At 39.8% G+C, this 27,459-nt stretch overlaps 1 protein-coding gene and 1 long non-coding RNA gene across 3 annotated transcripts in view; one reads left to right on the forward strand and one right to left on the reverse strand.

The window, feature by feature from the left end:
- LOC117819189 overlaps positions 1–26,615 on the forward strand; it is a 44,450-nt gene extending 17,835 nt beyond the window's left edge. The window contains exons 3-6 of one of the 2 annotated variants that reach the window (XR_004632477.1): positions 20,695–20,807; positions 21,153–21,316; positions 22,108–22,256; positions 26,181–26,615. This is a non-coding gene — a long non-coding RNA (uncharacterized LOC117819189). The remainder of the gene's footprint in view (positions 1–20,694; positions 20,808–21,152; positions 21,317–22,107; positions 22,257–26,180) is intronic. The other variant, XR_004632475.1, reaches the window with a different exon arrangement.
- slc4a8 (solute carrier family 4 member 8) overlaps positions 7,705–27,459 on the reverse strand; it is a 35,032-nt gene continuing 15,277 nt past the window's right edge. Inside the window, exons 5-25 of the mRNA XM_034692418.1 lie at positions 26,198–26,358; positions 23,346–23,522; positions 21,821–21,909; positions 21,146–21,303; positions 20,940–21,027; positions 20,703–20,849; positions 20,460–20,560; positions 19,439–19,613; positions 19,172–19,305; positions 18,833–19,078; positions 17,718–17,823; positions 17,192–17,353; positions 16,991–17,104; positions 16,733–16,894; positions 14,712–14,963; positions 14,522–14,590; positions 13,875–14,048; positions 13,663–13,794; positions 13,472–13,569; positions 13,191–13,296; positions 7,705–12,521 (exon numbers count right to left, since the gene is read on the reverse strand). Coding sequence (XP_034548309.1) covers positions 12,516–12,521; positions 13,191–13,296; positions 13,472–13,569; positions 13,663–13,794; positions 13,875–14,048; positions 14,522–14,590; positions 14,712–14,963; positions 16,733–16,894; positions 16,991–17,104; positions 17,192–17,353; positions 17,718–17,823; positions 18,833–19,078; positions 19,172–19,305; positions 19,439–19,613; positions 20,460–20,560; positions 20,703–20,849; positions 20,940–21,027; positions 21,146–21,303; positions 21,821–21,909; positions 23,346–23,522; positions 26,198–26,358 — 2,857 coding nt within the window. The 3' untranslated portion in view covers positions 7,705–12,515. The remainder of the gene's footprint in view (positions 12,522–13,190; positions 13,297–13,471; positions 13,570–13,662; positions 13,795–13,874; positions 14,049–14,521; positions 14,591–14,711; positions 14,964–16,732; positions 16,895–16,990; positions 17,105–17,191; positions 17,354–17,717; positions 17,824–18,832; positions 19,079–19,171; positions 19,306–19,438; positions 19,614–20,459; positions 20,561–20,702; positions 20,850–20,939; positions 21,028–21,145; positions 21,304–21,820; positions 21,910–23,345; positions 23,523–26,197; positions 26,359–27,459) is intronic.

A 27,459-nucleotide genomic window follows, 5' to 3' on the forward strand; every position in this document is an offset into this window, starting at 1 on the left:
TCCACCATTCCAAAAAAATAAAAAAAAGTACAACAGGAGCCAGCCTAAATACGTATGCGTGATGTGTGTGTGTTCTCTCTACTGGGACCCTATCCTTCTCTCCTACACTCCCTCGCTCGCCCTCCAGCTCCCATCTCCCTCCCCCCTCTCTTGCTTTCCCTTCGACCAGTGACAACAAGAGCAGCACATACATCCCCTCCCCCCATCTACGCCACCCCTCCCCCTCCATCTCCCTCTCTTTTGTTAAAACTATTTCAGCAGGAAGAGAGAGAGGGAAAAAGTGACCAATCATGCCGTGTCAGAGAAGAGCCTGTTTCCCCCCTGCTGTGTGTGCATGAATTTCTGCATGTGTGCACGTGTGCATGATGTTGTTTTAATGCATGAAAGCATTATTATTACATTTTTATTTTAGACCTTCATTGTGATAAATCAGCATTTGGGGCTCAGGCTACTGAAAAATTGTACATTTTCCTCTTCACTGATCACATGAGAAGTTCAGTTATTGTCAATGACTTCCATTGATCTGCTGCATTGATCTGAGTAGTGTTAGGAGGGTGGGGTTGAACCAACCATGTCAATATTACCTAATTCCTGTGGTACCCCATCCCCCCTTTACACACATACTAGCCTGCACACATGCATGGGCAGCAGCAAATGACCTCCACATTGGCCTCAGATCTTTGACTAAGAAGTAGGTTAATTTCTTCACCTGTTGTTAATCAAAATCAGAAATCCCCCCAAAATGCACACACTGGTTTTATATCATTTTCATTCCAGGGGCTCTTCTTTTTTTTTGGTCCCACTGGTTTTTGCTCTAACCCCAGTTCCATATACATAGAAACACAGCTGTGGTTCTGCATTTAGACTTATGGGAGTAGGCGGGACAAGCTGGTCAACTCCTCATGTTACTCTGCTGTAAACACTCAAGTCCCTGCAGGACAAACTCCTTCTGCTTTGGCTGTCCCATCAAACACACACACACACACACACACACACACACACACACACACACACACACACACACACACACCCACACACACACACACACACACACACACACACACACACACACACACACACACAGTCCAGCACATGTTTGACATGTGTGGGTCATGTTTCAGTAGCCCTTTTTACTGTGAGATTCTGCGGCAGTGCCACCATCACTCCACCTTCTTTTACTTCTGCATTGAACCCTGTAACACATAATATTAGTGACCTAATAGTGTTTGTGATTTTGCTTTGGGTTCCGCCGTTGCAATGCTTGAGAGGCATGACATGTAAATTATCGGTTCAAGCTTTACATACACACACACAGCGCTGTTCTGTCATGCTGCCTCTAACTTTTACATTGAAAATATTTTATCTATTATGCTTCTGTTACTAGGCATAACAGAAAAAATGGTTTCAATGTAAAATGCACAATAGTCCTGACTCAAACAGGCATTGTAAAAGCTTTTTATATTTTATTTTGAATTTTTGACAGATAAAATGTATCTTTCTATTGGAATAGAAACGTGTAAGACCATAGTGACATGACTATGACTAGAAGAGTTTCAATAAAAATGAGTATTAGTAAAGGACTTGTTAAACAAGGAGTACCTTCCTTGTTTAATCAGCCTCACAGTGACATCCAGTCTTGCCCTTATAGACAAAAATCCCTCTATTACTAAAAAGTAAAAGCTGCCAGTAATAGCAGTGGAGGTGGAGGCTTGTTATAAGACCTTTCATCAGGTGACTCAGAGGAGTAATGGCGTGTGCAGCGCTCAGCTCTTTCTCCCTTACCTGCTTTGCTGACAAACACTGAAAAAAAAAGCCAGGCTGCTGTTTCGCAGGCAAGGAAACAATACATCTAGACAATCCTGAATGTGCTGCGGGGGCTGTTCTTTTCATAGCAGATAAGGTAGTCTGTTTGATACATTCTCACTGCAAAGTCGAAGCTCCCAGATGTGGTCTCTTGTTACGTCAGGAACGCCTCCACATGCAGCCGCGCGGCCCTAAACAGGTCACTGGGACAAGTAGAGGGACAAAAGGGCAGACTTTGCACTAATGACAGTCACATAGAAAGGTGCGGCTATCAGCAGGTTGGAGCACAAGGTTACTGGTTGAGCCTTAGGAAAAACCACTTTCAAACTCAACTACTGGATACAACAGAAATGCACACAGGAAGACGTATTTCCACACATACATACACAGACAAAACAGCTATGCTGGAAATTGGACATGGAAACTCTAAGCTGGGTCCCTTTGGCCCTGTGGGTGGGATAGGTCACATGATAGCACCCCAGAGAAGCTCAGCTGTTTGCCTCTCTAATTCTGTCTCAAGCAGCTGAGCACCGGCCCGTTGCTCCACTGAACTGTCCCAGTAATGATAATAGCTTGAGTCTATGTGTTTACAAAGAAGGAATGGGGTTAAACACGGAAATAGGTCCAGACTAAAAGGGGAGTGTAGTTGAACTAAGTTACATAACTTGAACACAATATTCATTTTCATATTAAAGACGGTTTTTCAATGTATGCAAAGTGATGTGAGGGATGAATTGTAAGATGTAGAGGGCAGCAAATAAAAAGAGAGAAGAGAGGGACAGGGAGGGCAAAACAGGAACAGGAAATCTTTGGGAAGAGAACAGGAAATGTTTGTATTGTCCCGCACGGGCAATGTCAGTGTCAGCACAGGGCTGGTCTTCTATCAAATGTAACAGTTTGGCGATATTTTGTGTTTTTCCCATCCTATCCATGAGACAATCAGAGGAAAACTAACAATGAATAAAACCAGCCTGAAAAAAGAAAAAAAATGGCCACACATTAAAATAATCCTGGAGCTATTGAATGTTTACTTTGTTTTGCTATTTCTTTTTATACCCATGGTTATCAGATGGTGTGTCTAATCCTCCTTATAAATTGAATCGGATAGAGCAAAAAAATTCCACAAACATATGTGCACATGTACACACACAGCTACTCATTATTTGTCTTTCTTTATCAAGACCAGAATGTCAACGAGACAAACCAATATTCAGCATTTTCTTCAATGTGAAAAGGCACTTCACTCATAATGGCAGCACCACAGTAAAAGTAGAAGTGTGGAAAATCTAGATATTCATTCATATAGCCTGTGTTAAAAACGAAAAACACAACATGAGGGTGCTTACTGGATGTTTGCGCATATAGAAGCCCCCTCTCTCTCTTTGTCTTAAACACACACATGACTGCACACCACACACACACACATGAAGCGCAGTGCTCCATGTTAGAGTGGCTTATTGTTCTCTGGTATAGAGAACACAATATCCAAGTCTAGTAATAGAGGTTAGATTAATTGCTGACAAATCTGTATTCAGCAGTTCCCTTTCTTTCTGCCTGACAGATTTATGACAGAGATTGATGGAGGGGAGGGCAGAGCCGAGGGCCACCTCTGCTCAGTGAGAACACAAAACCACAGCTTAGTGAGTCAAACAGAAAAGAGAAATACAAAAAAGGATTGTTTTCTTATGTTATACTAGTTTAATGTTACACTGGTCTTTCAAGAGTAGTTTAAGAAACATGGTTATTATTTTATTGTTCTACCAGGGAAATGTTTTCATTGATATATGTATGATATGTTTAAAGTTACATGAAAATTCCTTATTGGATAAACCCAAGCAGAGGTAGATAATGTAGCTTTTTTACAGCCGAGATTTTGACCGACGTTACAGTGGTAGGAAAAACACGGGTGTTACTAATAACATTAGTTATGGCTTTGTACTACTCAAGGGTCCTTGTATCACAGAGAGCCATACTATAAAATAAGAGGACCATAAACCTTGAACAGCTGGATATTCTTTCATTGTTAGTTGTTTATTTACCCCTATTCCTTTTAAAATCCATGCCCCGTTATGTCAAATGGAAACCATTAGATAACTTCAAGAGAAAAACTCCATATTTGTGGTAAATGTTTCTAATATTTCCTTTCAATGATAGGTTCCACTCATGTCTGCAGCTGGGGTCAGCAGCCAGTTAGCCTTGTGTAGTATAAAGGTCAGAAACAGTGGCTAAATGGCCTAAATGGCATTCTTAGCAGTTCTGTTAGCAAAAATTATTATTAATTTTTTTTTGGTGCATAAAACCTTCCAGAAAAACATGAGCTGTTTTCTGTGTTTCTATTTTTTATGCCAAGCTGAGCTGACAGTATACCAAACAGATTTAAGAGTAATATCAAATGTCTTCTCAAAATCTTGCAAAGAAAGTCTATAACTCTGGAATACGCAACACAGAAGTTTTTCTTAAGATACACAATTCAAATCCATAAAAATAAATTGTAACATACTGATACATTTATTACTATCAGCGACTTGACATTAGTATTGATCACTCATTACCTAATCATAAGATTTTTTTTTTGACAGCCAGTGAAACACAACATTTCAGTATTTAGTGAATTGTTTCTCATGATAAAGTCACCATTCCTACCTTTTTCCTCCTCAAGTAGTCATGATCAAGGAGTAGTAATACTGAGTTGTTGCTATATTAGCCACAGCGTTGAAGACCTCACAATCACATTTCTACAAAGGTTGGATAAATGTTGGTAAAAACAGATTTTGATGGTTTGCAAAACATTTAAACCCTATAGTTTTAATTAAGAATAGTGCAATAACAGCATGCCATTGTTTCAACCATTGTTGAAACCCAAAACTTTTGTTGTTTTGTGAAATGAATATTCTCCTTAAATTCTTCTTAAATTTGATGTATGCAACACTTTTCAAAGGAGTTGAGATGAGCTCTTCTTATAACAAAACTTGGTTTCCAGAGTTTTTAAAGTGAAATGAGCCATTTTTGCGTGATATAGGGTTCCAGCTGCTCCACAGTCCAGATCCTCCTTTGTCCCCTCATTTAATTATGCATCAATGATCTCAATGGGCGACAAGTTGGGACTGAAGGCAGACCAAGACACATTGTCTGGGTGGCAACTTATGTTGCTTTAAACTATCACGGATGCTGGCTTTTGAACTGTGCGCCTAAAAGTTGGCGCCTCTCCTCTTTGGAGCAGAGAATGGGGCATCCATGATTTCTAAAAACAATTAAAAGTCAAATTTAGATCTGTCAGTTCACAGGACACTTTCCACTTGACTTCAGTCCATCTTAAATTGGCTTGGGCCCAGAGAAGTAGGTACTGTTTCTGGTTTATGTTTATATATGGTTTCCTCTTTACATGTGGTTGAACTTGCAGTTGCATATGGAGCAATGGATTGTGTTCATAGAAAATGTTTTTGGAAGTGCTTTTGAGCCCATGCAATGATTTCCACAACAGAGTCATTTCTGTTTTAAATGCAGCGCAGCTTGAGGGCCCGAAGATGACAGCCATGAGATTTCTCCAAATTCTCTGAATCTTTTTTTTTTTATGGTTATATTTTGGGGAATTTTTGCCTTTAATCGATAGGACAGCTGAAGAGAGACAGGAAATATGGGGAGCAGAGAGTGGGGGAGGACATGCTGCAAATGGTCGAGGCTTGAATCAAACCCGCAACCTCTTTGACAAGGGCTATAGCCTCTGTGTATGGGGCACATGCTTAGACCTCTAGGCCAGTGTTTTTCAACCTTTTTTTGGCCAAGGCACATTTTATACATTAAAACACTACACTGCAGGCACAGACACACTAAATGGCAAATTATTTGCAGTATATGAATAGCATATTTTTGGGAATAATTAAGTGAAATTTGATAATGTCCCACAGCACACCCGACGATCTGCCACGGCACACTAGTGTGCCACGGCACAGTGGTTGAAAATCACTGCTCTAGGCCAACGACGCCCCATTTTCTGAATCTTTAAATTATATTATGAACTGTAGGTGATGTCCACTAAAATACACTAATTCTTTGCAATTTTATGCTGACCAACATTATTTTGGTATTGCTAAACTATCAAGTGCAGCTATCAAGCAACCTCGCACAGAGTGGTGAACCTCTTCCCATCATTCCTGGGAGCCTCTCTGGAATGCCCTTTTATACCCAGTAAAGTAACTGACATGTTGCAAATTAACCTTTTTAGTTTGGATATGTTCCTCCAGGTGCATTTTAAGCATCACACAATGTTTGAAGTGTTTTGTTGCCCCAAATCTTTTTTTATCTACATTTTAAATGTCACTTTAAAAGTCAGTTCACACATATTTGTGAACTAGCACCAACCTACAGTAGTGATTCATTAAAATGGTATCTCCAGTGGGTTCTCTGTTAACTTAATGTTTGAGATGTGTAGATCCATTACTCAGTCTCAGTATCGGTCCGATACAGCCAAAATGACTGGATCAGATATATATATAATAAAAAGGATAGCCTGTCCGATCCGATTCCTTTAGGAAGAGGCTATCTGCTGCTGTTCGTGTCATGTTAACAGTAACTATTAAACTGTCAGAAAGAGAGAGACTGGTCAGCAGCACTGTCGTGATGTCAGCTGTGCAGTTATTTTAGGCTCAAAGAAAAAAGGAATTCAAATACATGACAAATAAACTGCTGCGTTTAGAGATTTGCAGTTGAATTGATCTTCCTGTTGGTTTAGAAGATTTACTTACCAAACTGTTGATACACGTTTATGATTCACTATTCTTTAGCAATCAGGTCGTCTCTAATCTGCTTCCCACACTCTCTTCAGTAACTATCCTAACTTTGCTATTAATACTTCATCCTGCAGACTAATTCAGTTACACAACGTTGAATCAGCTCTAAAATTAAAGACATGTCTGACAATTGAAAATTCAATAATGCCAAAAATAACTGTTAGTCATTTAGCATTATGTGTCAGTCCTGCAGAGAAAAACACACATTACCACCCACAGACTGTCTCCATTTGGCTCTTCAGTTTTCCTTTACCCAGGACCTTCACATGAACACAAAGGATTTCTTTGAATGCTTCTCAGAAAAGAGAAATTAGGGCTCCACTGATTGGCCCTGTGCTGACCATGAGCCACAATGACACTGTCTCCTACACAAAAATAATCAATGCAATGTACAAACAGACAAACAGAAAGCAGATAGTGGATAAATATGTTAACAAAATTCAAACCCATTGTTGGGAATCTAACACAGCATTGTAATTTTTTAATAATAATTATTTCTGACTAAATTCATAAAAAATAAATTAATTTCATTTTTAATTCCCCTCACTCTGTCCACCTGATGTAACAGCTAGCCTCACCTCTGATTGGTTAAAGCCAAAGCCTGCCAGCTGTTTGTAATCAGAATAATTTGGGAGTCAGGATCACATGACACCCTCAAGGCAGCCAAAGATATATACATACAGAGTGCTGAGCATCTTTAACCTCAAACCCCTTCCCACAGGCTACTCCTTTGCAGTCAGGATCACCTCCAGATGTGCACACTGCATTCTCACCTCAGGATAAAAATATGGGGGAGGGGTGCTGCAAAAATGGAACAGCTCCAAGATGTTAGGAAGAAATAAGTTTGAACATCTCATGATGGTGGGACCACTGTTTCTTCACATTAAACGATGTGTGTGTGTGCATACGTTTCTCAGATTTGGATTTAATGAGGAAGGTAAAGTCCCTCTAAGTGGAACATTATTGAAAGGTTTATGGCCCTGCTGCCCCCTAGTGGGATGACTCATTAAATGTATCAAAGGACATCAAAGCTCAAATGTGTCAACTTTATATCTGAGTACTTTCTCATAATGTTTTTTTTAACTGTACAAGAAGATTAAAAAACAAGACATAATTTAATATCAGCTGCATTTATTGTATTTCATTATCCATAATCAAAAATTAAATTACATATACATATAAAACATGTAATTTGCTTAAGACTAATCATTCAGTGGTTAAAGAGAAAAGGCATCAGTCTTTTCTATGGCTCCAGGACTTGAAGATTGAGGGTACTGCTGCTGTTCTACCTGAAAGTCTCCTGCTTTCCGACAAACTCTCCTTTTCATCCTCTTCCTCTGTTATCAAACTGGCCTTGTCCTTGAGACAGACACGTACATATTCTCATATTTATTAGAAGGACACAGCCTTACACTCTGCACAGTTTTCACTTTTATATACACATAAATGTGAAGTACAGGTTCAAGAAGAAGAAAATCAACACATGGTTCTGGTGTTGTATTATTATGTGACAGAGGAATTGAAAATTTGTACAAAATGAGACACAGTAATGAATGATTCTGAGTTGTTTTGACAGCCCATAAGTCATTATTGGCTTTTCAATGTATTATTTTTTTGGTCGCATGTAGGATGGTCACCCGTCAAGAATGACAGCACAACAGGAAGTGGTTATGTTTCCCATGACAGGCACAAACGTATAGCACATATTTATACTCACATCCATCAAAATGTGTGACTTCATGTTCACATGTATATGTAGTCACCTTAAGTATTCTGAAGGCAATTTACTGTATGCTTACCATACATTCACATATACATTAATGAGTTAAAATCAAGTTTAAGACACATGATGGCCATGAAAAAACTCTAACATTAGCTTAATAATTCATCATCTACAGTCATAGAGCTCTGGATGGTTAAGAGTGTTGATCTAATTCATTATGGACATTTTCTTGTAGTTTTTCTCAGTTTACACAGCATTAGTTTGCACTTAGTCATGAGATTTAGAACACATATTTACACAATGAATAACATTTGGTCATGCCAGTAATTAGTTAAATTATGGGTCCTCAGGCACACAGACTATATTCACATTCAAAAGTCTGACAGTCGAAGCAGAAGCACGTGACAGCACACACAGTATTTAAAACTTTCATACGTGTCTATGAGGAGGTATTACTGCATGAAGTTCCATGAAAGGTTATTGTACTCATACACTTTTCTTTAAGTCACCATGATGACTGGGACTGTGGAGGAGAGCCTTGAAAATAATCATAAATCAATACATGGACTGATATTTGACTGGAACATAAAAAAAGTTTTAAATTGATATTAAACCCAATTCCATTAATTATATGGTCTAAATTGATAATTTTATTGCAGATGATTTATTCATGCTCTAATATTTAGTAGAAGAGTGAAGGTAAGCCCTCCCCCCAAAAAAACAGACCAAAAATCAATGGATGTCTTTTAAGTCTTAGTGTTTTGGGTTAATCTATATTAATTTTGTTAAGAGATAAAAGCGATTCTCAATTATATTAAATAGCAAACATTTAAAAAAAAAAAAACATTTCAGGAAATTTCTTCCTGTACCTTCATGTTGCACTTCCAAACAATATCAAGTTGTATCAGTTTCAGCCAATTCCTAGGTAAAGTCAAAAATAGTTTGTTATTCCCTCTTTTGTTTGACCATAGCTACTGGATTAACACGTCTTGAAATAAAGCCAGATTCCCCTTTAGGTTTTTACTATCTTTTCAGTTGCTTATTAACCACTAAATGGTAAAGTTATCATTTATCAGAAACCCTATAATACAACATAAAACCTGGATCAGAGCAGCTGTTGAGCATCCAACCCTGAGTATGACATCAGAGGACAACGGCTGCCATAAGACAATGGTCAATTGATTCATGAATACTTTCAAGGCTCCTCCATAAAGGACTAAGGACATGAAAATTATAGGTTATTTAACAATGTCTCCCACCAGAAATCCTCTCTCTAATAAACTCTGATGTTATTTTATTGAATTCTTCCATTTATTACTCATGTGCTGCATTCTTTAGCTTTTCGTCCAAAGCTCGTCTCCTTTATTACAGTACGCTATATACAGAAAGCAAAGAGAACAATTGGATTATTTTATCTAAAAATATTAGTCATTAATAATAAATAAATAATACATTCATTTAAAATCATTTTTATGTACTAGATTTCATGAAAATAATATATAATAAACTCTTTATCTACAGAAAGTGCAACTACAAATGAAGTATAATTGAGGATCATTCTGTCACCAGAATTTCTCTGCCCTCTTTGGCTCTCCAAGCTTTGACGTGACTGTCATGCCTGAAACCTAAAATGGAGTCCTCTAATAGAAAACAAATAAACTGGAGTCTTATTCATCCAAATGGACATATCTTCATATCCAAATAGTGAATGAGAGTGTGGCTGTGTTTGATATCTTTTGCTAATTTGTGTTATTAGTGATTTTTTCAAATGTTTTTGGCACATTAACAAAAGTGTTTTTATGTTTTAAAGTTAAATTCTCCTGAGCCCATTCTTTTTCAAACAGGGAGAAATAGAAGGGGGGTATTTGCATCAAGGGACCCCAGTTATTAAGAGTAGCAGTGGGTCAATTTGGATTTGCTTTCTGGGTAAATTATTGCTGGTACCCCTCCCCCCTCATCCTCAAAAAAAAAGAAAAAAAAAAGAAAAAAGTCATATATTATTTCCTGATACTCAAAGGGACACAAAAACTCCCTCTTACTTGCATTCTCCCCTGACCTGACATCAACCAAAGTGCCTTGCAGGAGCATTCATGAACTTGTCTGAGGTAAAGAGATAAGACACTAACACGTGACAAAGACTGTAGAACAACCTCCTTCCTACACAGTCATCAGCTCAAAGAAAAGGTCCATCAATCAAAAAAAAGTGGATGTTTTACATCTTTTGTGCCACTGCTGTGGGTCTTCTGACGAACAGTTTCAGTTTACATCATCACGCAAAACTGACACCAAGTTTAACGCTTCCAAAAGAGGGTGGGTCTATGTATAACTGAACCTGCAATACTACTTGAAATTGACTAAGTAATCAACCATTTCACCACTATTAGAAAAAAGAAACAGTCATGGCACATTAAAGAAAAAGTGTCTCTAGTAGATTTAAGTAACAATGACAGGAAAAAACAAACTACTGAGATTATTAAAAAGAACCTGGTTTGTTTTTAAAGGAGGGTTTAAACTCCATCAGTGTACAGTGTAGGCTTGAAACCTGGGTATTATTTATTGTTTCTGATGAAATGGTGGAGTGTGGAGGTTGTTGTCTTATATCTGCAATTGCTCTTCTATTGTGATGAGGACCCAAAGTCTCTTAAGCTGCTATAATCAATTAACAGTAGATCTCATTTAAAATAGGTTGCTTGCAGTTAAGAACTAACAGTAAATTATCACCCAACCCTTAAGTTAAAATTTTAATTCAGTTTTACATTTAGCTGCCAAGAAATTAACTTCTTTGGAAAAAAATTAGGAAAACCTGCTTTACACAAGCTGTTCAGCGCCAACCTGCAGACTCACAAAGATTGTGATTGGCTGTTTTACACAGTGGGACATCTTAAAGCAAGAGGCTTGTGGAGCTGGAGACTAAGATTTAAACTTACATTCATTAGGTGGCCAGTAACATAAAATGAATCACTGGGATGTTTTAATATCAGCTGGATGTAAATATGCAACATATCGGGAACAAGTTGGGAACTTTTTTATGATTAAAACATGAACTTTGCTTAAGAGTGCCTAGAGAGGACCAAAACACTGATCAGGTATTATAAACTTTCATAAGCTGTTATTAATGCATTTGATTCAACACCATCAACAAGCCAGAAAAACAGATCATAACCTTCATGTAGGTAGATTTTTTTTGCAGGACTGTGTTTGGAGTACATAAGCAGGATCTAATAATCTTGCAAATGGGTATATGTTCATTAACTCATGGAAGGGTTTGGGGTACAGCTATGGCCATAAAAAGTTCTGACGTTTGGTGAAAAATCCACCCTACAAAAGAATTTACAATGGGCTGTTTCATTGATGCTGGGCAGTAAAGCCTGTATTTTTAGACCAACAACAGCTGTGCCCCTGTAAGCTAAAAAAAAAACCTCCACTCTATATGGTTGACACTTTGGAAATAGACCAGTGAGTGAGTGAGGCAGTTTGAGATGCCACCTTCTAATGAGTATTAAAATAATGCAGAGCTTTCAGCTGTGAATAGGCAGATGTCCCTGTATCTCAGTGAAATCACTGTGGCTGCCAGCAGCTGTCACTGTGTCCTCGCAGTTTTCCCTTTGGAAGGAGCAGCTCCAAGATTTTTAAACTAGATTGCATTTTCAAATCCGATCAATGTCCCACTCAATTTAGTTGAATTCAAACAGAGCTATTTCAAAATTATTTAATTTACAGAGGAGAAATTTTTTTTTTTGAAACCCTTACATCTTCATTCAACCTCTCAAATAAGCTGGAAAGTCAATGGCAGTGTACAGAATGGCAGAGCTGATCACTAAGGGCTTTCCTTCCAGTTTGGTTACATAGACGGCTGATACAAGATGTCAGGTGAAGATTATGGTTTCTTATTGGTTAACCAGCTAAGATAGTGGTGTCAGAGTTAGGATTGGATTCAATCATTGAGACTTGGTTCAGGAAAATAAGTCCTAACAACAATAGAAGAGCATTTTTGCGGCATGTCTATGTCTTTTGTGTAATCAGTACTATGTGCTGTGGGTAGCTGGTGGAAATCATCGAGACTTGTATCTCTAAGCACTGAAGTGGCTGACGGTCAAAAGCGCCAGATCGCAGTGTCCCATGGTCCAGAACTGCAGTCATGTGACACAGCTGAGCCTGCCGGGACTGTGGATATCCTTTATTCGTCTATGAACTCGAGCCCTTCAATCCTGCAGAGTAATGCAAACAAACCAAAGTTAACACAGCACAAAGTATAGTCAGACGGCATTTTGCAATCACCAGTTTGAGCAACATGACAGGATATTCATGAGGGGGCCATTTAGAACTAACAACACACTCTGAGTGGTGAGGCTGAAATACTGTCGATGCTGACGTCAAATTGCATATTTCAGTTTGTACTATCTGTAAATAATGTGTCCGGATTGATCAGCAACTGGGGCCATATTTCAAGAGAAAAAATACTACATTGCTGATACCCATTTAGTTATCTTTAGACAACAGCTAATATTAGCATCCTCTTTCTTCCAAATCAACACTTAGCGAGGAAGTTGCTGTATGCTGGCATTATTATTTCAGAGTCTGATGAGCTGTGTTAAGAAAGGTGTAAATTTCAATTTTACATTCTTGAAGCTAGGAAGTTGTTAAACTCTAAGCTATCAAGAAGAAACAATAATGATGTATCGTAGTCACCAAATTCAAAATACCTACAAGGAACACAGAAGCACAGTAGTACTATAACATTGGTCTTCACTGTGAGTGTGTTGCATAGGAAAATGGCAAATGTGTAATGATGGATTTTAAAGCACAGAAGAACCAAATGTGGAAGGATTTTTTTTTTTCAGATGGCAGGGTTGAGGAAAAAGAGGGTATGGCCTTGCCTTCTTAGCAGCCACAGGACGAGTGTCCTTTTGATTGGAGTTTAGGGATTTCCACACGGTGGTTTTAGACATTTCATCAGATATATTAATATCAGAGGGATCACACCTGAGGAGCAGGAAGAGGAAAAGGAGGTAAAGGACAGAGAGAAGATTGTTTTGGGAAAGTGTTAGGGAGAGGTATCCGTGTGTTAGTCTTGTCAGGATTCACTTGAAACAAACTGCCACAGCCAAACAAGACATGCATTCTGTTTGTGTTGGTATGTATGTACATGTGTTCTAACCTGGGGTCATGTGCTCTTGGAGTCGGAGCAGGCTTGCTGCTCTCCATGGGAATAGAAGTTGTATCATCCGTCTTGGTACTGAGCATAACCTGTGATTCCTCAAAGACACCCCCGCCCACCACAAACAGATAGTGTTAGTACATAAATGTTTATTTATTTTCACATGCTTTTCAAGATGCCATTCACACTACCTCTTCTATCTTTTTAGAGGCGTCATCAAGGTTCTTTTTCTTCCATTCGGGCATCAAATCATCCAGGTAACTTAGCTCTCGCTTGGAGAAGCACAAGTCCAGTACCTTGCGGACGAAAACCAGAGCCAGCACCTGCAGGCACAAGAGGGAAATTTAAATCAAGTGGGGACGTACGTGGGTGGATGGGTGGGTGTCTGCGTTAGTCAACTCACCATCATGGGGAAGACGATAGCAGCAGGTGATGTCTTGATGACCCAGAGCAGCACAAGACAAGTGAGCTGAGTGATTGTGAACAGGTGCACCTTCCTCAAGGGGACATGGCGCAGGTAGATAAAGTCTGGCTGGTGCTTCGCTGGCATGCCGAACAACTTAAGACGGTCAAAGAACTGAGAAGATGAAGGCAGGTGTTAGAGAAAGTTAAAGCCAGGGAGGTTAATGAGAGAAATGAATTAATGAGAAAAGAACCGGGGCACAGATGGCGATAATGGCATGAGAAAGAAAGTGATTATGAATGACAAATTCACTTAGATTGGTGTGAGTATAAACTGTCAGGCCTCATTGAATAGAGACAAAATTAATTAGATTAGGAGAGGGCATAACCGGGACAGCAGAGTTATTATGAAGTTGAGATGGAGAGAGCAAGAGAACAACTGGGCACACTTTATATTTGAACTACTTCCAGCTGCATTAACTATATTTGTGAACTGAAACAATATCTATGCACATGCAAATATGATTATATCATCTTGCCAGTTATTCATGAGTTCTGGATTGATGCTACTACTAGAGGGTGCACAAGTCAGAAGTTTTTCTTCACAGTATAGAAAAAATGTATCATGTTATGATGGTAAATTGTTACCTGGATGCCTTTCAAAGAGGAGGCTCCCATGTAAAGGAAAACACCATACAACACTGGCATTGGAATGAACTGGGAAAAAACAATAAACATCAATTAGTTTTGGTTACATCTTAACAATATCTTGCTCTCATGTCTCTGATTAAACGTTCAAGCCAGAGGAGGGCAGCGTTGAACAACTCGTCTGACTAACCTGTAGGGCTCCAGTCATAAATACAGAACAGCCCATGAGCAGAAAGATGAGCAGGCCGGTGAACCTCTGCTCTCTGATGCCCAGGAAGCGCGGCTGCTCGCCTGGAGCCGAGCTCTCTGACTCCAGCTTCAGGCTGTTGACATGAGAGATGGACAGAACGGTGGCTGCTACGAACCACGGCAGGCCCATGATGGAGCACACAGCCAGCATTATCCCCACCATCAGCAGGTCTAGGTGGTACCCACAGCCTTTCTGAATAAGGGAGAGAAGGACTGATAGGTATAGAGCTAATGCCTGCAGGAGGAAGCAGCATCACAGTGACACATGTACATACTGTGGATGGTAATGGACTGTACTTGCGTAGCCTTCAAACCACCAAAAGCACTTTACTTGTAATCTTTCATCCATTTACTTGCACACATTTTGACACTGATGGCATACAGAACTGCTCACTACGACCATATCCTTTTTCACAAACACTTCCATACCTATGCCTACGCATTCCTGAGCTTTTTATGCGTTAGCTATGTATAGAAGTGAATCAGGATGTTTTTGAGTGGGGTGGCCCACTGACATAATACAGGAAAAAGTGTGCCCACTGCCCAGCTAGTGTTTTGTACTGCAGTCCAGGACTCAGACTGTAGTCTGACTCAAGTCCAGATTTTCCGCACTCGTGACTCGACTTGAACTCGAGCACTGATGACTCAGACTCTGCCTGGGACTTGAGCATTGACTGTACTCAGTCTGAGTGGAAGAGGACTCACATTTTTATTGATAAAGTCTCTTTATTTGTTTTATTAATTTCTTTGTACAAGGCACTAATATTTTTTTAGTTTAGAGCAAGGACTGGCCTCTGTGTACCTATCTGCATCATGTGCTGTCTTTTTCAGCAAGAGCTCCTGCCAGGATACTCAAAGAAGTGCCACTACCTGTGTGTTTTGCTTTCATTTGTTTGCAAGCAAGAGCAATTCAACATGTTTTTTGTGTAAAAAAAAACCCACACCAGTTAGCACTAACTGGGATTTAAATGTTGAAATTTTGTCAAAAAACGGATGAATCAGGTCTGGAAGTCAAAGACCTAATTTCAACCATTTTTTCAACAGGCTGAAAAATGGTTACAACATCAACTGCTTGCTAAATGTTTTTGATAAATGGTTCATTTCAGGGGTGAAAAGAGAACATATATCATTATCCTGATGGTATTTCTCAAGTAGATTTTCCAGCTGTAATTTAAATCCCATCTATATAAAGACATAGTTTCAATGCATGTTTTTTTCCATACAAAATCACGACAGCAGCGGCATTATGGGCTGTGTGATATCAGGAAGGAGATCCAGAGACAATGTAAGGAGAGCTATTTTCAGCATTCCCATTGGAAAAGGAAAGAAGAAAAGTATGCATGCACTGCAAGCACTGGTGCTCCAACTGTGTGCTCTAACTACGAAGCCAGATGCTGACATAGTTGATTGATACCTGCTGGCATTGGATATGTGGAGAAATAAATTGCCAGCCGAAAGCATCAGGCTCGAAAGAAGAAGGTCATGAGACTGAAGCCTAGTCATTCGTTCACTCTTCATTAGTGACTGTGATGCACTGTAACAACTAGATGTTTGGCAAAATACATGAGGTGTGATTTGTAAATCTCTGTTATTATGTGTGATGAATCTGAAAATGTTCATTGGGACTGAAGATAAGACAACATCAGACTAAACCACTGGATAAAGATGTTTGGTTAGTTAAAATTCGAATTAGCAGCGGTGAGTTTAATTTGTTTTTGTGTTATCAGACAACAGCAGCAGAAATGATAACTGGGTCTCACTATTAGGAGGGCTGCATTGTGCAGTTAAAACCCAATGGTGTAACTTCACTGATGATTTTAATCTTAAGACACGCTGACAGGATCAGTCAGAATCTAGTGGTAATAAATTAATTCGATTTTCTGTGTTGTAAATCTTCCAACCAGTCACGGAAACACTAACTCTCCAGCTGCTCTATGATCTGGATTTCAATATTTGTCTTACCAGTAGTTTGTGCTCTTTACGGTTGATAATGACAGCAGTGATCTGTTGGTCCATGAAGATGAGGATGGTGCAGAGAAGAGCAGGAATAGATGCAGCCAGGACGGTCCACCATGGGTTGGGCCCTATAGGATTGATTAGCCAACCTCTATCATCTCTGGTAGGCTGGAGGACCCAATTAGAGATGTGTGAGCTCCTGATTCAACCATAACTTGGCTGGTTTTGATATCAAAGCTCTAATTGTTATGATAATCTCTATACCTGGAATTTGCTGGGCACCTTCAGCTTCTGGGAGGGCACTCCAATTGCATAGTCGAGCAGAACCATGACAGCAATGGTGAGGAACACTGCAAAGTCACTTATCATGGACCGCACCTGGACATGGAAGGTAAAAGTATTAAAGATCCTTTGTTACTGATGTGGCAAGCATTTACTTTGAGAGGAGTCGTACAGATTCATTACCTTGGTGGGGAAATAACGGCTTGTTTTAAATTGCTTGAGAAAGGCAGACATGAAGAAAGTAGAGAAGAACAAGATGGTCGACCAGAAGAGAACATCTGGGGTGTAGGGTCCATGGTGGCCGCAAGCTGTCCCAACAAAGTGGCCTTGCAGACTCATGCACTCCTGTGGACATTCACAGAGTTAAAATAGAACAATGTTACTTTTGAGGATTCAGGAAAAATAGACCAAAGAATGGTTTTAAATGATCTGTCAGTCAGGGAGAGCCTACAAAGTAGGAGGAAATCACCATACATGAGGCAAGCTTTTGGTGTGTTCAGCTACACGTGCATCAGTGAAAGGTTAATCGATGGAATGTTCTTTTCAGTGTTTGCAAAGGTCCTCATGAGAGGTTAAGTGCTCAAAGGAAGGTGAAGGGGTTAGTTGAATATTAACAAAAGTAAACACATTTAAGCAAATGCAGTGTGCTATCATTTGAAAGTCACACTGGCATTAGATGTGTCAGCGTGTTTCCACATATTTACGTTACCTTGACAGTGAGGTTGGCCCAGGGTACAGCAGAGGCTGTGATATTTCTTTCACTCCACAGTTCCAAGGTTTTATTACTGGGATTATCAGGCTCTGCACACTTACAGCTAGAGAGGGAAAGAGGGAACAAGAGAAATTAATATTAGTTACTTTCTAAGTAAGGATGGACTCAGCCGGTAATGGTAAATGGACTTGTACTTATATAGCGCTTTTCTAGTCTTTCTGACCACTCAAAGCGCTTTACACTACTTGTCACACTCACCCATTCATACCCATTCACTCATTGATGGTAGAGACTGCAATTCAGGAAGGGACCATCAGTATTAGCTAATCGCATTCGTTCACATTCACACACCTCTGAATAAGCAATTCAGGGTTCAGTGTCTTGCTCAAGGACACTTCAGCATGTGACTGCCGGAGCTGGGATCGAACCGCCAACCTTCCGATTGATAGACAACCGACTCTACCCACTGAGCCACAGCCGCCCCGGTGAGGCTAGGCAGACAGGAAACTGAATTCGGCACTGTGATTTAAATGCTTCTGAAGTTGTAACGGAGACAACAAAGAAGGAGACTCATGGTGAGCAAATGGCAGCTGTCCTATAGGATAACAATGCAAACAATGAACCATGGCCGATGGAAATTCCATGAGGTCAACATGCAGGTAAAAGTATGTCTCTCAAAATGTTCTATTTTGAGCACTCTCCAATCTGGTGTCAGACCTTTGCACAGGTCTGACATATTGTGCTACAGGAGTGTTTAGTACAATAAGCATTTCTATATAATTGTATATTTTTAAAGGTATAACTATTTTTGATAGATATCGGTGAGTCAAATCTGGAATATATCTAATTTAGTAAAAGGAGTTCCACAAAAATCACTTCTCGGACCTCTATAATTTATAGTTTGTCAATAATGTTATCTCTTCAATAACTTTGTGTAATCTACTAAAGATTGATATTATTATATCTGATTTGTTTTGCTGACTCTGTACAACTCACTGTTTAACACCTTAGAACCAACAATATTATTTTAATCCTCAGAAGAATTAACATATCAACCGTAACATAATACTAAACACCAGCAATGACGGCAGAGTCATCACTTTGTGACTTACAAAGTCAGGGTGAGTTTGTCCAGATCACTGTGTGCATTAAAGGGGTAGACTTCTCCCAGGTGGAAGAGCTTCTCCAAAGCCTCGTAGATGAAGATGAGGCAGATTAGGGCGGCAAAGGCCTCCTCTGTGAACCGAGTGATGTAACACACCAAAGAGCTAGCGTCAGTGGCAACAAGCACCAAACAAAGAAAGGCCGTCCACAGGCCGATGCAAGTCCTCAGCGACAGATAGGACAGGCCAAAGTCCCTGAAATGAGAGGAGAGAATGATAATGATTGTCAGAAAAATACAACCCAAGATAGTGAAGATGACAATGTCAGGAGGTTTTTGTGAGACCTACTTGCAGAACTTGAAAAGGATTTTCTCAAAAACAAGCACAGGACCTGTGCTGCCGAGAATGGTAAGAGGTTGACCCGCGAACAAAGAGTAGGCCACGCCAGTCATAGAGGCACCCAGTAAGGACTCTATGGCACTCTGCAGCAAGTCAGGAAAACAAAGAGAGAAGCTCTCATGTTCAGTACAGTGATCACTAATACTCACAACGTCTCTACTAAATGTATACAGTAATTATCTCTTGAAATATGTGTCTGTGAGTTTGTCTTCTTACAATGCGTCCCTCGGTTGCCTCCCCCAGCAGTCCTCCAAACGTGATGACAGGAGACATGCAGGCACAATACAGGAATAGGAAGGAAGCCACACACTGGAGGCTCATACCATCCTTAAAGTCACTCAGATAGAACGGAGCTTTCCTCTTTATGTCCAGTACCAGACCACCAAACAACCTGATATCAGACACAAGGAAAAAGAGAGAGGTGCTCAATCTGCCATTTATGCCAAATTTGAAGTTGGTTTGATTTGTAATTTTGCAGAGCATAGAAAGTTATTCGCATTGGTAGTGGAGTTGTTTGACATTTTGGGAAATATGCATAATTGCTTGCATAATACATAACCTTCTAATTAAAGGTGCAGTCTAAATCCTGACCAAGTTTGAGTTTAGGTAAACTCGTCTCTTGGCTTCAGCCAGATAATCTGCACACATACAAGTGGTAAAAATCTTCTTGAATAACTTTCAATAAGGTAACCAATTTGCACATAACACCTTTATTGGTGAAGCTTGCTAACAATTAATCAATTGCAATAAAAGGCTAACTTTTACATTGGAAAATACACAGCAGGAAACTCTCCTCAAGGGTATTTTTATTAGTAATGTTCCTGAAGTACACTTTAACATCTCTGCACTGAGGCAAGAAATTAAACCTTATTTTAGTAACAGCAAGATTTTCAGAGGATACTTTCTTTAAGAAATACAATCAAGAATGTTATCCTACATGCTTGTGTTTCAGGCTGTCACTCTTGGTCATTGTGCTTGTCACTTGATTCTTCCACCTCATCTTCACAAAGATCTAAATTTAGATTTTATGGCCTGAGCAACTGTCAGACATGGTGGAGAGTGTTAAACCCAGCACCAGGCTCCAACACATCCCTACGTGTTAGATCAAGTTTTTCCACGGGTCATTTTTTTGTAAAAGCATATACCAATATAACAAGTGTGTAATATCCTCCAAGAATCCTGCTTATTGACATTTAAAATTGGTTCAGTAATAAACATGAAATATGGAAATGAGTACCTTCCAGTTCTCTGCAGCTCTGGCCCGTGGTGCTCAGCATGTAGTTCCTCCTCCACCTGGTATGCTGTGCCATTAGGGACTCCTGGCATCTTCCTCTTCTCCTGCAGACACCCAATAACAGTCCAGGATCAAACAGAAATCAAAATCGACCCCTGAATTTCACTTTAGCGGCACATGTTTATTGCAACAATTTGTTGCAAAAGTCAAACCTGAAAAGTGTTTTTTCTAACCCTAGCAGCGTACCTGAGAGGGGACGTTCTTTGGCGGCTCAATGCGAATGGATGGGTCCCACTCTCCCGGCGGAAGTACTGTCACCTGATCCAGGAACTCATCTATCCCGGCCAGCAGGTCACTTCTGTCCTTTGCCTTGTATGCTACATCATGAAAGATCTGATGCAGACAAAAGTGAAGTGCAGATAATTAACTGGCTTCTTTTGCAAGAGTAGACATTTAAATTTGTTCTTCACATATTACTCTTACTTCATCTGTCATGATGGTTGCCATGGAACGTCCAATTTCATGGTATTGCTGAGCTTTTCCATCAGGACCCAGGAGAATAAAGAGGAACCTTAAATACATTGGCAGAGGATTAACTATGTAAGTTATCCTCTATTACTGAAGAAACTGTTTTGTTTTTCATTTTAAAACATTATTTTTGTATCTGTAAGGAGATACATGTCTTCTACCTGGTAGGTATGGGGACTTCTGTGAGTCCAGTGAGCAGCACAGCAGGTGAGAGGCGGACAAACGCCACAATGGGTCTCTCAAGGAAGTCCAGTTCTCCCACCAGGACATTGGAGGCCTCTGCACCCTCTGGAATCTTCTTCATAAAGTGCATGTCCACCTGTATAGACAAGGTACACGTTTATATCAGTCAAATATGCAAGTGAAAAAATATGCAAGTGATAAAATATCCCTGCATTTTACACCTTCAAAAAGACATTACAACAAAAAGAGATGTGCTATCATTACTATGATAAATATATTTAAATCTTAAAATCCCAGGTTAACTCTTTTGGCTAAACCTGTATCTTTTATGGCTGTTTGGTCTTGCAGTGATGGAGTGCTGCTGTTTGATTCAGTCTGCTCAAGTGTAGTTCTACCATTGTTTCCTGGGGGGCACTATCTGGCCTATCTGACAGTGTTTACAGCACACTAAACTTTGATTACAGATCCATGCAAGGCAGGGATTACATGAAGCCTAAACATGATCAAAATACCAAACAATTTTAAGAATCACAAATATCTCACCTACTTTTTTATACCCACTCTGTTGTAGTTTACTCCAAATACACTCATGTACATAAAAGGTAGATTTTAAAAATGTTATACATTTATCAGAAAAACTCCTGTTGCTTTACCTTACTGAGATCCACATGTGTGCTGTCCAGTCCACCACCGTTTTTAGCTGCTTCTGTGGTTGACGGAGGCTGGGGAGATGTGGCTGTTCCTGCACAACAGTAAGGGTATACAGGTGTTTGAGAGTACATTCATTTTATTAGTCTGCAAAATGGAGAAATAAACAAACCCAAGGAGGCAGAAATGCTTAGTTTGCGGTTTATAGCTCATTTGCTTAGGAGCAGTGAATAGTTTAATGTATGAGTCCTATTACTTCTTTTGCTTTTGTTTCCCTTTCTTCTTTTATTAGGGGAGAACGGGGCTGGTTGTCACACTGGTTGGTTGGCACACTCGTTATATCTCGCCACCAGAGAGCATTATCTCTCAAATGATCTTTCCAGGATTAGGATCAGAGCTCACCTACATTGTCTTCTCTTGAGTAAGACAGCTGAACTTGAGGTGAGAGGACTTTTTGTGTTTTTCATGTCAAATTATAAATATTGAGCTCCTCAGTATTTTTCTTCTAGGCTTTTAAACGATGGCTTTATAACAAAACAAGTGTTACCCTTACAAAGTGTAAGGGCAAAGCTATAGTTTAGATTTGTATTAGCCAGCTAAGTAGTTGTTAGATGGTTGCTAGCCTTGATGCTAACAAAAAATTCCAGTTGGGGTTGGTCGTCACATTCCCTTTGGGGTTGGTTGTCACATGTAACAACCAACCCCTATGTTGGCAAAATCAAGCATGGTGAAATGAGTTGGAGTGCACAGACCCTACATTTACCATCTGTAACACAGACAGTGACTGTATGTAGCCTGGTTGAGTCAGCCATTATTGTTAGGCCTATTTGTTTTGTCCTTTATGTTGTTATATAGGCTGGCCTAAAGATGTGTTTCCGGTTCATGTTCCTTGCTCATTTTATGTTAAAATGCATAAAGTTATGTAGGCCTATCACTTGTCAGTGCAATTAAACTTTCAAATTCAGTTCTGCCTTCTTGACTTTTTTAGAAATATTTTTCCCATTGAAATACCATTGTGACAACCAACCCCATAGTGTGTGACAATCAACCTCATAGTGTGTGACAACCATCCCTGTGATGGGGTTGGTTGTCACAATGTGTCAGAGTGTCTTTGATAGTTATTTGCCTCTTTGTTACAATGACTTGGAAAATGAGAGGGATACATATTTCATGCCAATCCCTTAAGCTTCAATTTAATGTAGGAATGACTATTGAAAGATGTTTTGATAATGAGCAATCATCAAAACAGTAAAAAGTGTGACAACCAACCCCGTTCTCCCCTATCTTGTTTTTCAGCATTTATCCTTGTCACCGTCTTATCACTGAAATAAGAAATTCCTTGTCATCTCATAATCATAGAAATTTGAAAAAGATTCTGTAGCTAGATGTTCAAAAGTAATTTTAATAAAAATACATGACCTCATCTTACTTAATCCATACCAAGAAATGTCTGTTTTAATGCTTTTTAGTTTTGGCCGAATGTAACTATGCAACACGTTTTAACACCTGGGGAAACAGTGTGAAACCCACCTGTCAGATGGGTCTCTGACTGTTTGCGGGTTCCCTCTGTGATGGAGCGCACACTAGGTATCAGGTTCTTCTTCTTCTCATTCTGGTGGTGGTGTCTTTTCAGGAGGGCCTCACGCACTTTTACCCTGACACTGTCGTCCAGCTCATGTGACGCCTCCTGATGGTCCAGCACCATGTCTGCAGCACACAGAAAAAGAATGACATTTTGCACCAGCAAGCTTTAGTATGAACACTTTGTGTCATATTATGAGCAGAGTAGTCTGGATGCACTTGTTAGGGGTTTTTCCATTAATTGTGCAATAATTGACTTTCCTTTAACGCTGTATTTGAAATGTGTGAATCTCTTTAGGTCAGTATCTGTCAATATGTGAGGCACAGTGCTGAACAAGTGAGTGTTGGAAGTGGGAGGTCAATATGTGTCAGACATGTGCAGTCACATGGGACAGCAGAGAATAATCAACATCTCTCCATCCATCCCTCTCTCCATCCCTCTCCTTTCTTCACTTGCTGAGTCAGGACTGAATCTTTCCCTTTCTCCTGTCCTTTTCTGCCACAGTCAATCAAAATGTTACACACACACACACACGCACGCACGCACGCACGCACGCACGCACGCACGCACGCACGCACGCACGCACGCACGCACGCACGCACGCACGCACGCACGCACGCACGCACACTGCAGTGCCTGAATTTATTCTGGGCACACTTCAAGGCCAGCGCTAATGTGTCAAGCTCAGCAGCAGCATAATCAGCCATGTTAATAAGGACAGTGACAAGAGATCCACACAAAGGAGGCTAAACTTGTATCAAAATTCTCAAATGGTGAGTCTTACATTCTCACACTACTCTCCTCTGAGTTTGAGAATAAAGCCTCCTCCAGCTTGTCTCTCAACTAATGATTATGAGTTACTCATATGACAGGATACATTCAGTAATATCATGTTCATGATACTGATGTTTCCAGCCCCCCTTTGATGCTCTCCCCTCACACTTTCCTTGTTCATGTAAATTAGCATTTCCTGGTACTTTTAATCAATGAAGTCACAAACAAATTAAATGAAAACGAGAATCATTAGTTTAAATGTCAGAGTTTTTAAAATCAGTCTTTGGTGTGAACAGGGCAAGCTAAATGCTAAACCAAAATCAGCATAATGGAATTAACCTCTTGAATCCCAATAAAGCAAAATGGTAATGTTTTAAACACCTGGGTTTTAACACCGGCATTATAGATAATACTATTTTTAAACTCCTGGGTTAAGTTAAAGTGCTAATGAAACAGGCTGAAATGTATGGCCTACAAAAAAAGAAGAGATCATCAGCAACCAGATTTATTTTTCAATGTAGTTATTTCTAATACCTGTAAATGCTGTGACAAGTCAGGCTTTTTATACCATACCTTCTTTATATTTCACAAGGCAAAGGTCCACCTGACTTTTAAAAAAGTCAGAATCAGGTTGGATTGGAAACATGACTTAAACATGCAGAGGAAAAAAAATAGATAAATCGTCCTGCTTTGTTCACAAGGGGTACTAAAATCACCAAAACCAGAAGTTCCTCACTGAACTATAGCTCACTCCAGAGAGTCATGTTTGTGTTTCAGCTCAGAGCTTGTATTAGTGTACTGTTGATAGCTGTAGAGGTTACAGTGTGGCTTCTGTGCAACTTGAAGAATATCTTATTACACTCAGCTCTCAGTTTGCTGCTCTTCCAAAAATAAATAAGTGAACAAATATAGAAGTCTGTCTCTCCTACCATCTTTGCTACAGTTTTTGAGTGCAGGTGTGGCTGGCAGGAGTCACAGGAAGAAGAAGAGAGGAGTAGTGGAGAGAAGAGGATATGCTGCAGGCAACAAGGCTGTTAAGGTTGTTACCTGTCACAATCTGACCATGAGGAAAGCTGACCGATGGAGAGCCTTGTGCCTTATTTTTATACCATTTTATGTGTGTGTATCTTACAGTTTAGCAAGCACTGTTAGACTTCTGCACATTCACAGTGGCATTCAAGCATACAATCATTTAAATACCCATGTAGCCTAATTTAAACACTCATCAACATGCATGGGCAGTGCTTAACCAATTAATGTTTACCTGCATGCAAACATTCAAGGTGCACGGTTAATTGCACAGTTGTATGCAAATGGGCTTGAAGTGTCTTAGAGCTTTTTCTGGTTATAGATTTTAATACAAATGAGGGTTAACTAAAGTTCAGCTGCAATTTTCCAGTAAAACACAACAAAAGTATTCAGCTTTATGTCACATAGGTTCTGTAACCACTGGTGCAATGAGAGCATGAAATAACATCTGGCAGTTTGGTGCTCGTCATTGCCAACATCACAAGTTACTTAAATCACTCTACACTTTTGTATCACTGACAACTTGGGTCTCTGTGTGTCTGTGTGGTGTTTTCCAGCACCCACCACAATGATGACACTCCCCTCAGGCCTGTACTGTGTGTGTGTGTGTGTGTGTGTGTGTGTGTGTGTGTGTGTGTGTGTGTGTGTGTGTGTGTGTGTGTGTGTGTGTGTGTGTGTGTGTGTGTGTGTGTGTGTGTGTCCGTGTCCTCTCTCAGAGGGTAAATCAATTTGTAGCACACATCCTACAGGCTCCTCAGATGAGATATAGAGCCTGTTTTATGTCAATGCCTGTAATATCTACTCAAGGACATGAGCAAGAAGTGAGTTTAGGCAGCAGGGAAGGTAGCAAGGTAGGAATATAAAATGTAAAATCACATGTCGTTCTGAAGAAGCAGCATTTGTCACTTGCACAAAGGATAAAACTGATTTTCTGTCATATGAAAAGCTCCAAATGAGTGCCTTTTTTTTACTGTGGATAGATAACACCGGTTCTCACCTGCAATCTCCTCGATGCAGTCAGCGTGCATGTCAAGCAACACACTGCCATTGATGATACAGCTGCGGAGCTCGAACAGGCTGTGGAGGGAGAGAGTAGCGACGTACGGCTTGCTCCATCTCTCCCCACCATCCTCCACGTCCTCTTCAAACTTAAGCCACCTGTGATGTAAAGACAGGTCAGAAATACGCCTCTGAATTTATCAAATTCTTCAGAGTTCACTAGAATCTATTTGAGAGTGAGTGAAGCAGAAATACTTAACCCTATCCCTAAACTTCAGAGAGCTCCTGAAGTTTCTGAAGTTGGTTTAAAGTAAATCTAGATGACTGCAGTAAGGACATCTTTTGAGACATATCCAAGAAATGTAATTGTTAATGATGGATTATACTCTAAATAAAGCAACATAGTGTATTCAACACAAATAATGTTTGTATTTTGGCATTTTCTTTGACCAAGTTTAACATTTGGCAAGAATTCTGCAAACATTAGCTATGTTTGTTATCTCATGCTATATCTTTTTAATATGGTAATTCATTTTATAATCCCCAGTATGATGTTTTTGATTTACTGAAGTCTAGACTTTTTCTCTTTTAAGTTATTCTCAGTTCAATAATACCTGTTTTTAGTTTGTTGAGACTGCTAGTGAATACCAGTATATTGTGGATTTATTGGAATCATTTATAGAATAATTTTGTATATAATGTTAAAATTAGGGCTGCACAGTGGTGCAGTGGGTAGCGCTGTTGCCTCACAGCTAGAAGGTTCCTGGTTCGATTCCCCGGCCGGGCGGGTGCCTTTCTGTGTGGAGTTTGCATGTTATCCCCGTGCATGCGTGGGTTCTCTCCGGGTTCTCCGGCTTCCTCCCACAATCCAAGAACATGCTAGGGTTGATTGATCACTCTAAATTGCCCGTAGGTGTGAGTGTGTGCATGAATGGTTGTCTGTCTCTCTGTGTCAGCCCTGTGATAGGTTGGCGACCTGTCCAGGGTGTACCCTGCCCTCCGCCCAAAGCCAGCTGGGATAGGCTCCAGCCCCTCGTGACCCCTAACGGGATAAGCGGTCAAGATAATGGATGGATGGATGTTAAAATTATATTCATGCAGTATATGCTCAGCTGAATAAAATAAAGCCATAAGAAAAAAAACAATCAAGAAAGGGTTTAAGTTACCTAACTCTAACCCTCTCCACTGTCAGTAGGGTTTATTGCTTGATAAATGTACTTAATTCTATCTACTATAATTCTAAAACTGGGTATTTGGAAC

This window comes from Notolabrus celidotus, chromosome 1 (assembly GCF_009762535.1).
Source record: "Notolabrus celidotus isolate fNotCel1 chromosome 1, fNotCel1.pri, whole genome shotgun sequence".
NCBI lineage: Eukaryota > Metazoa > Chordata > Actinopteri > Labriformes > Labridae > Notolabrus > Notolabrus celidotus.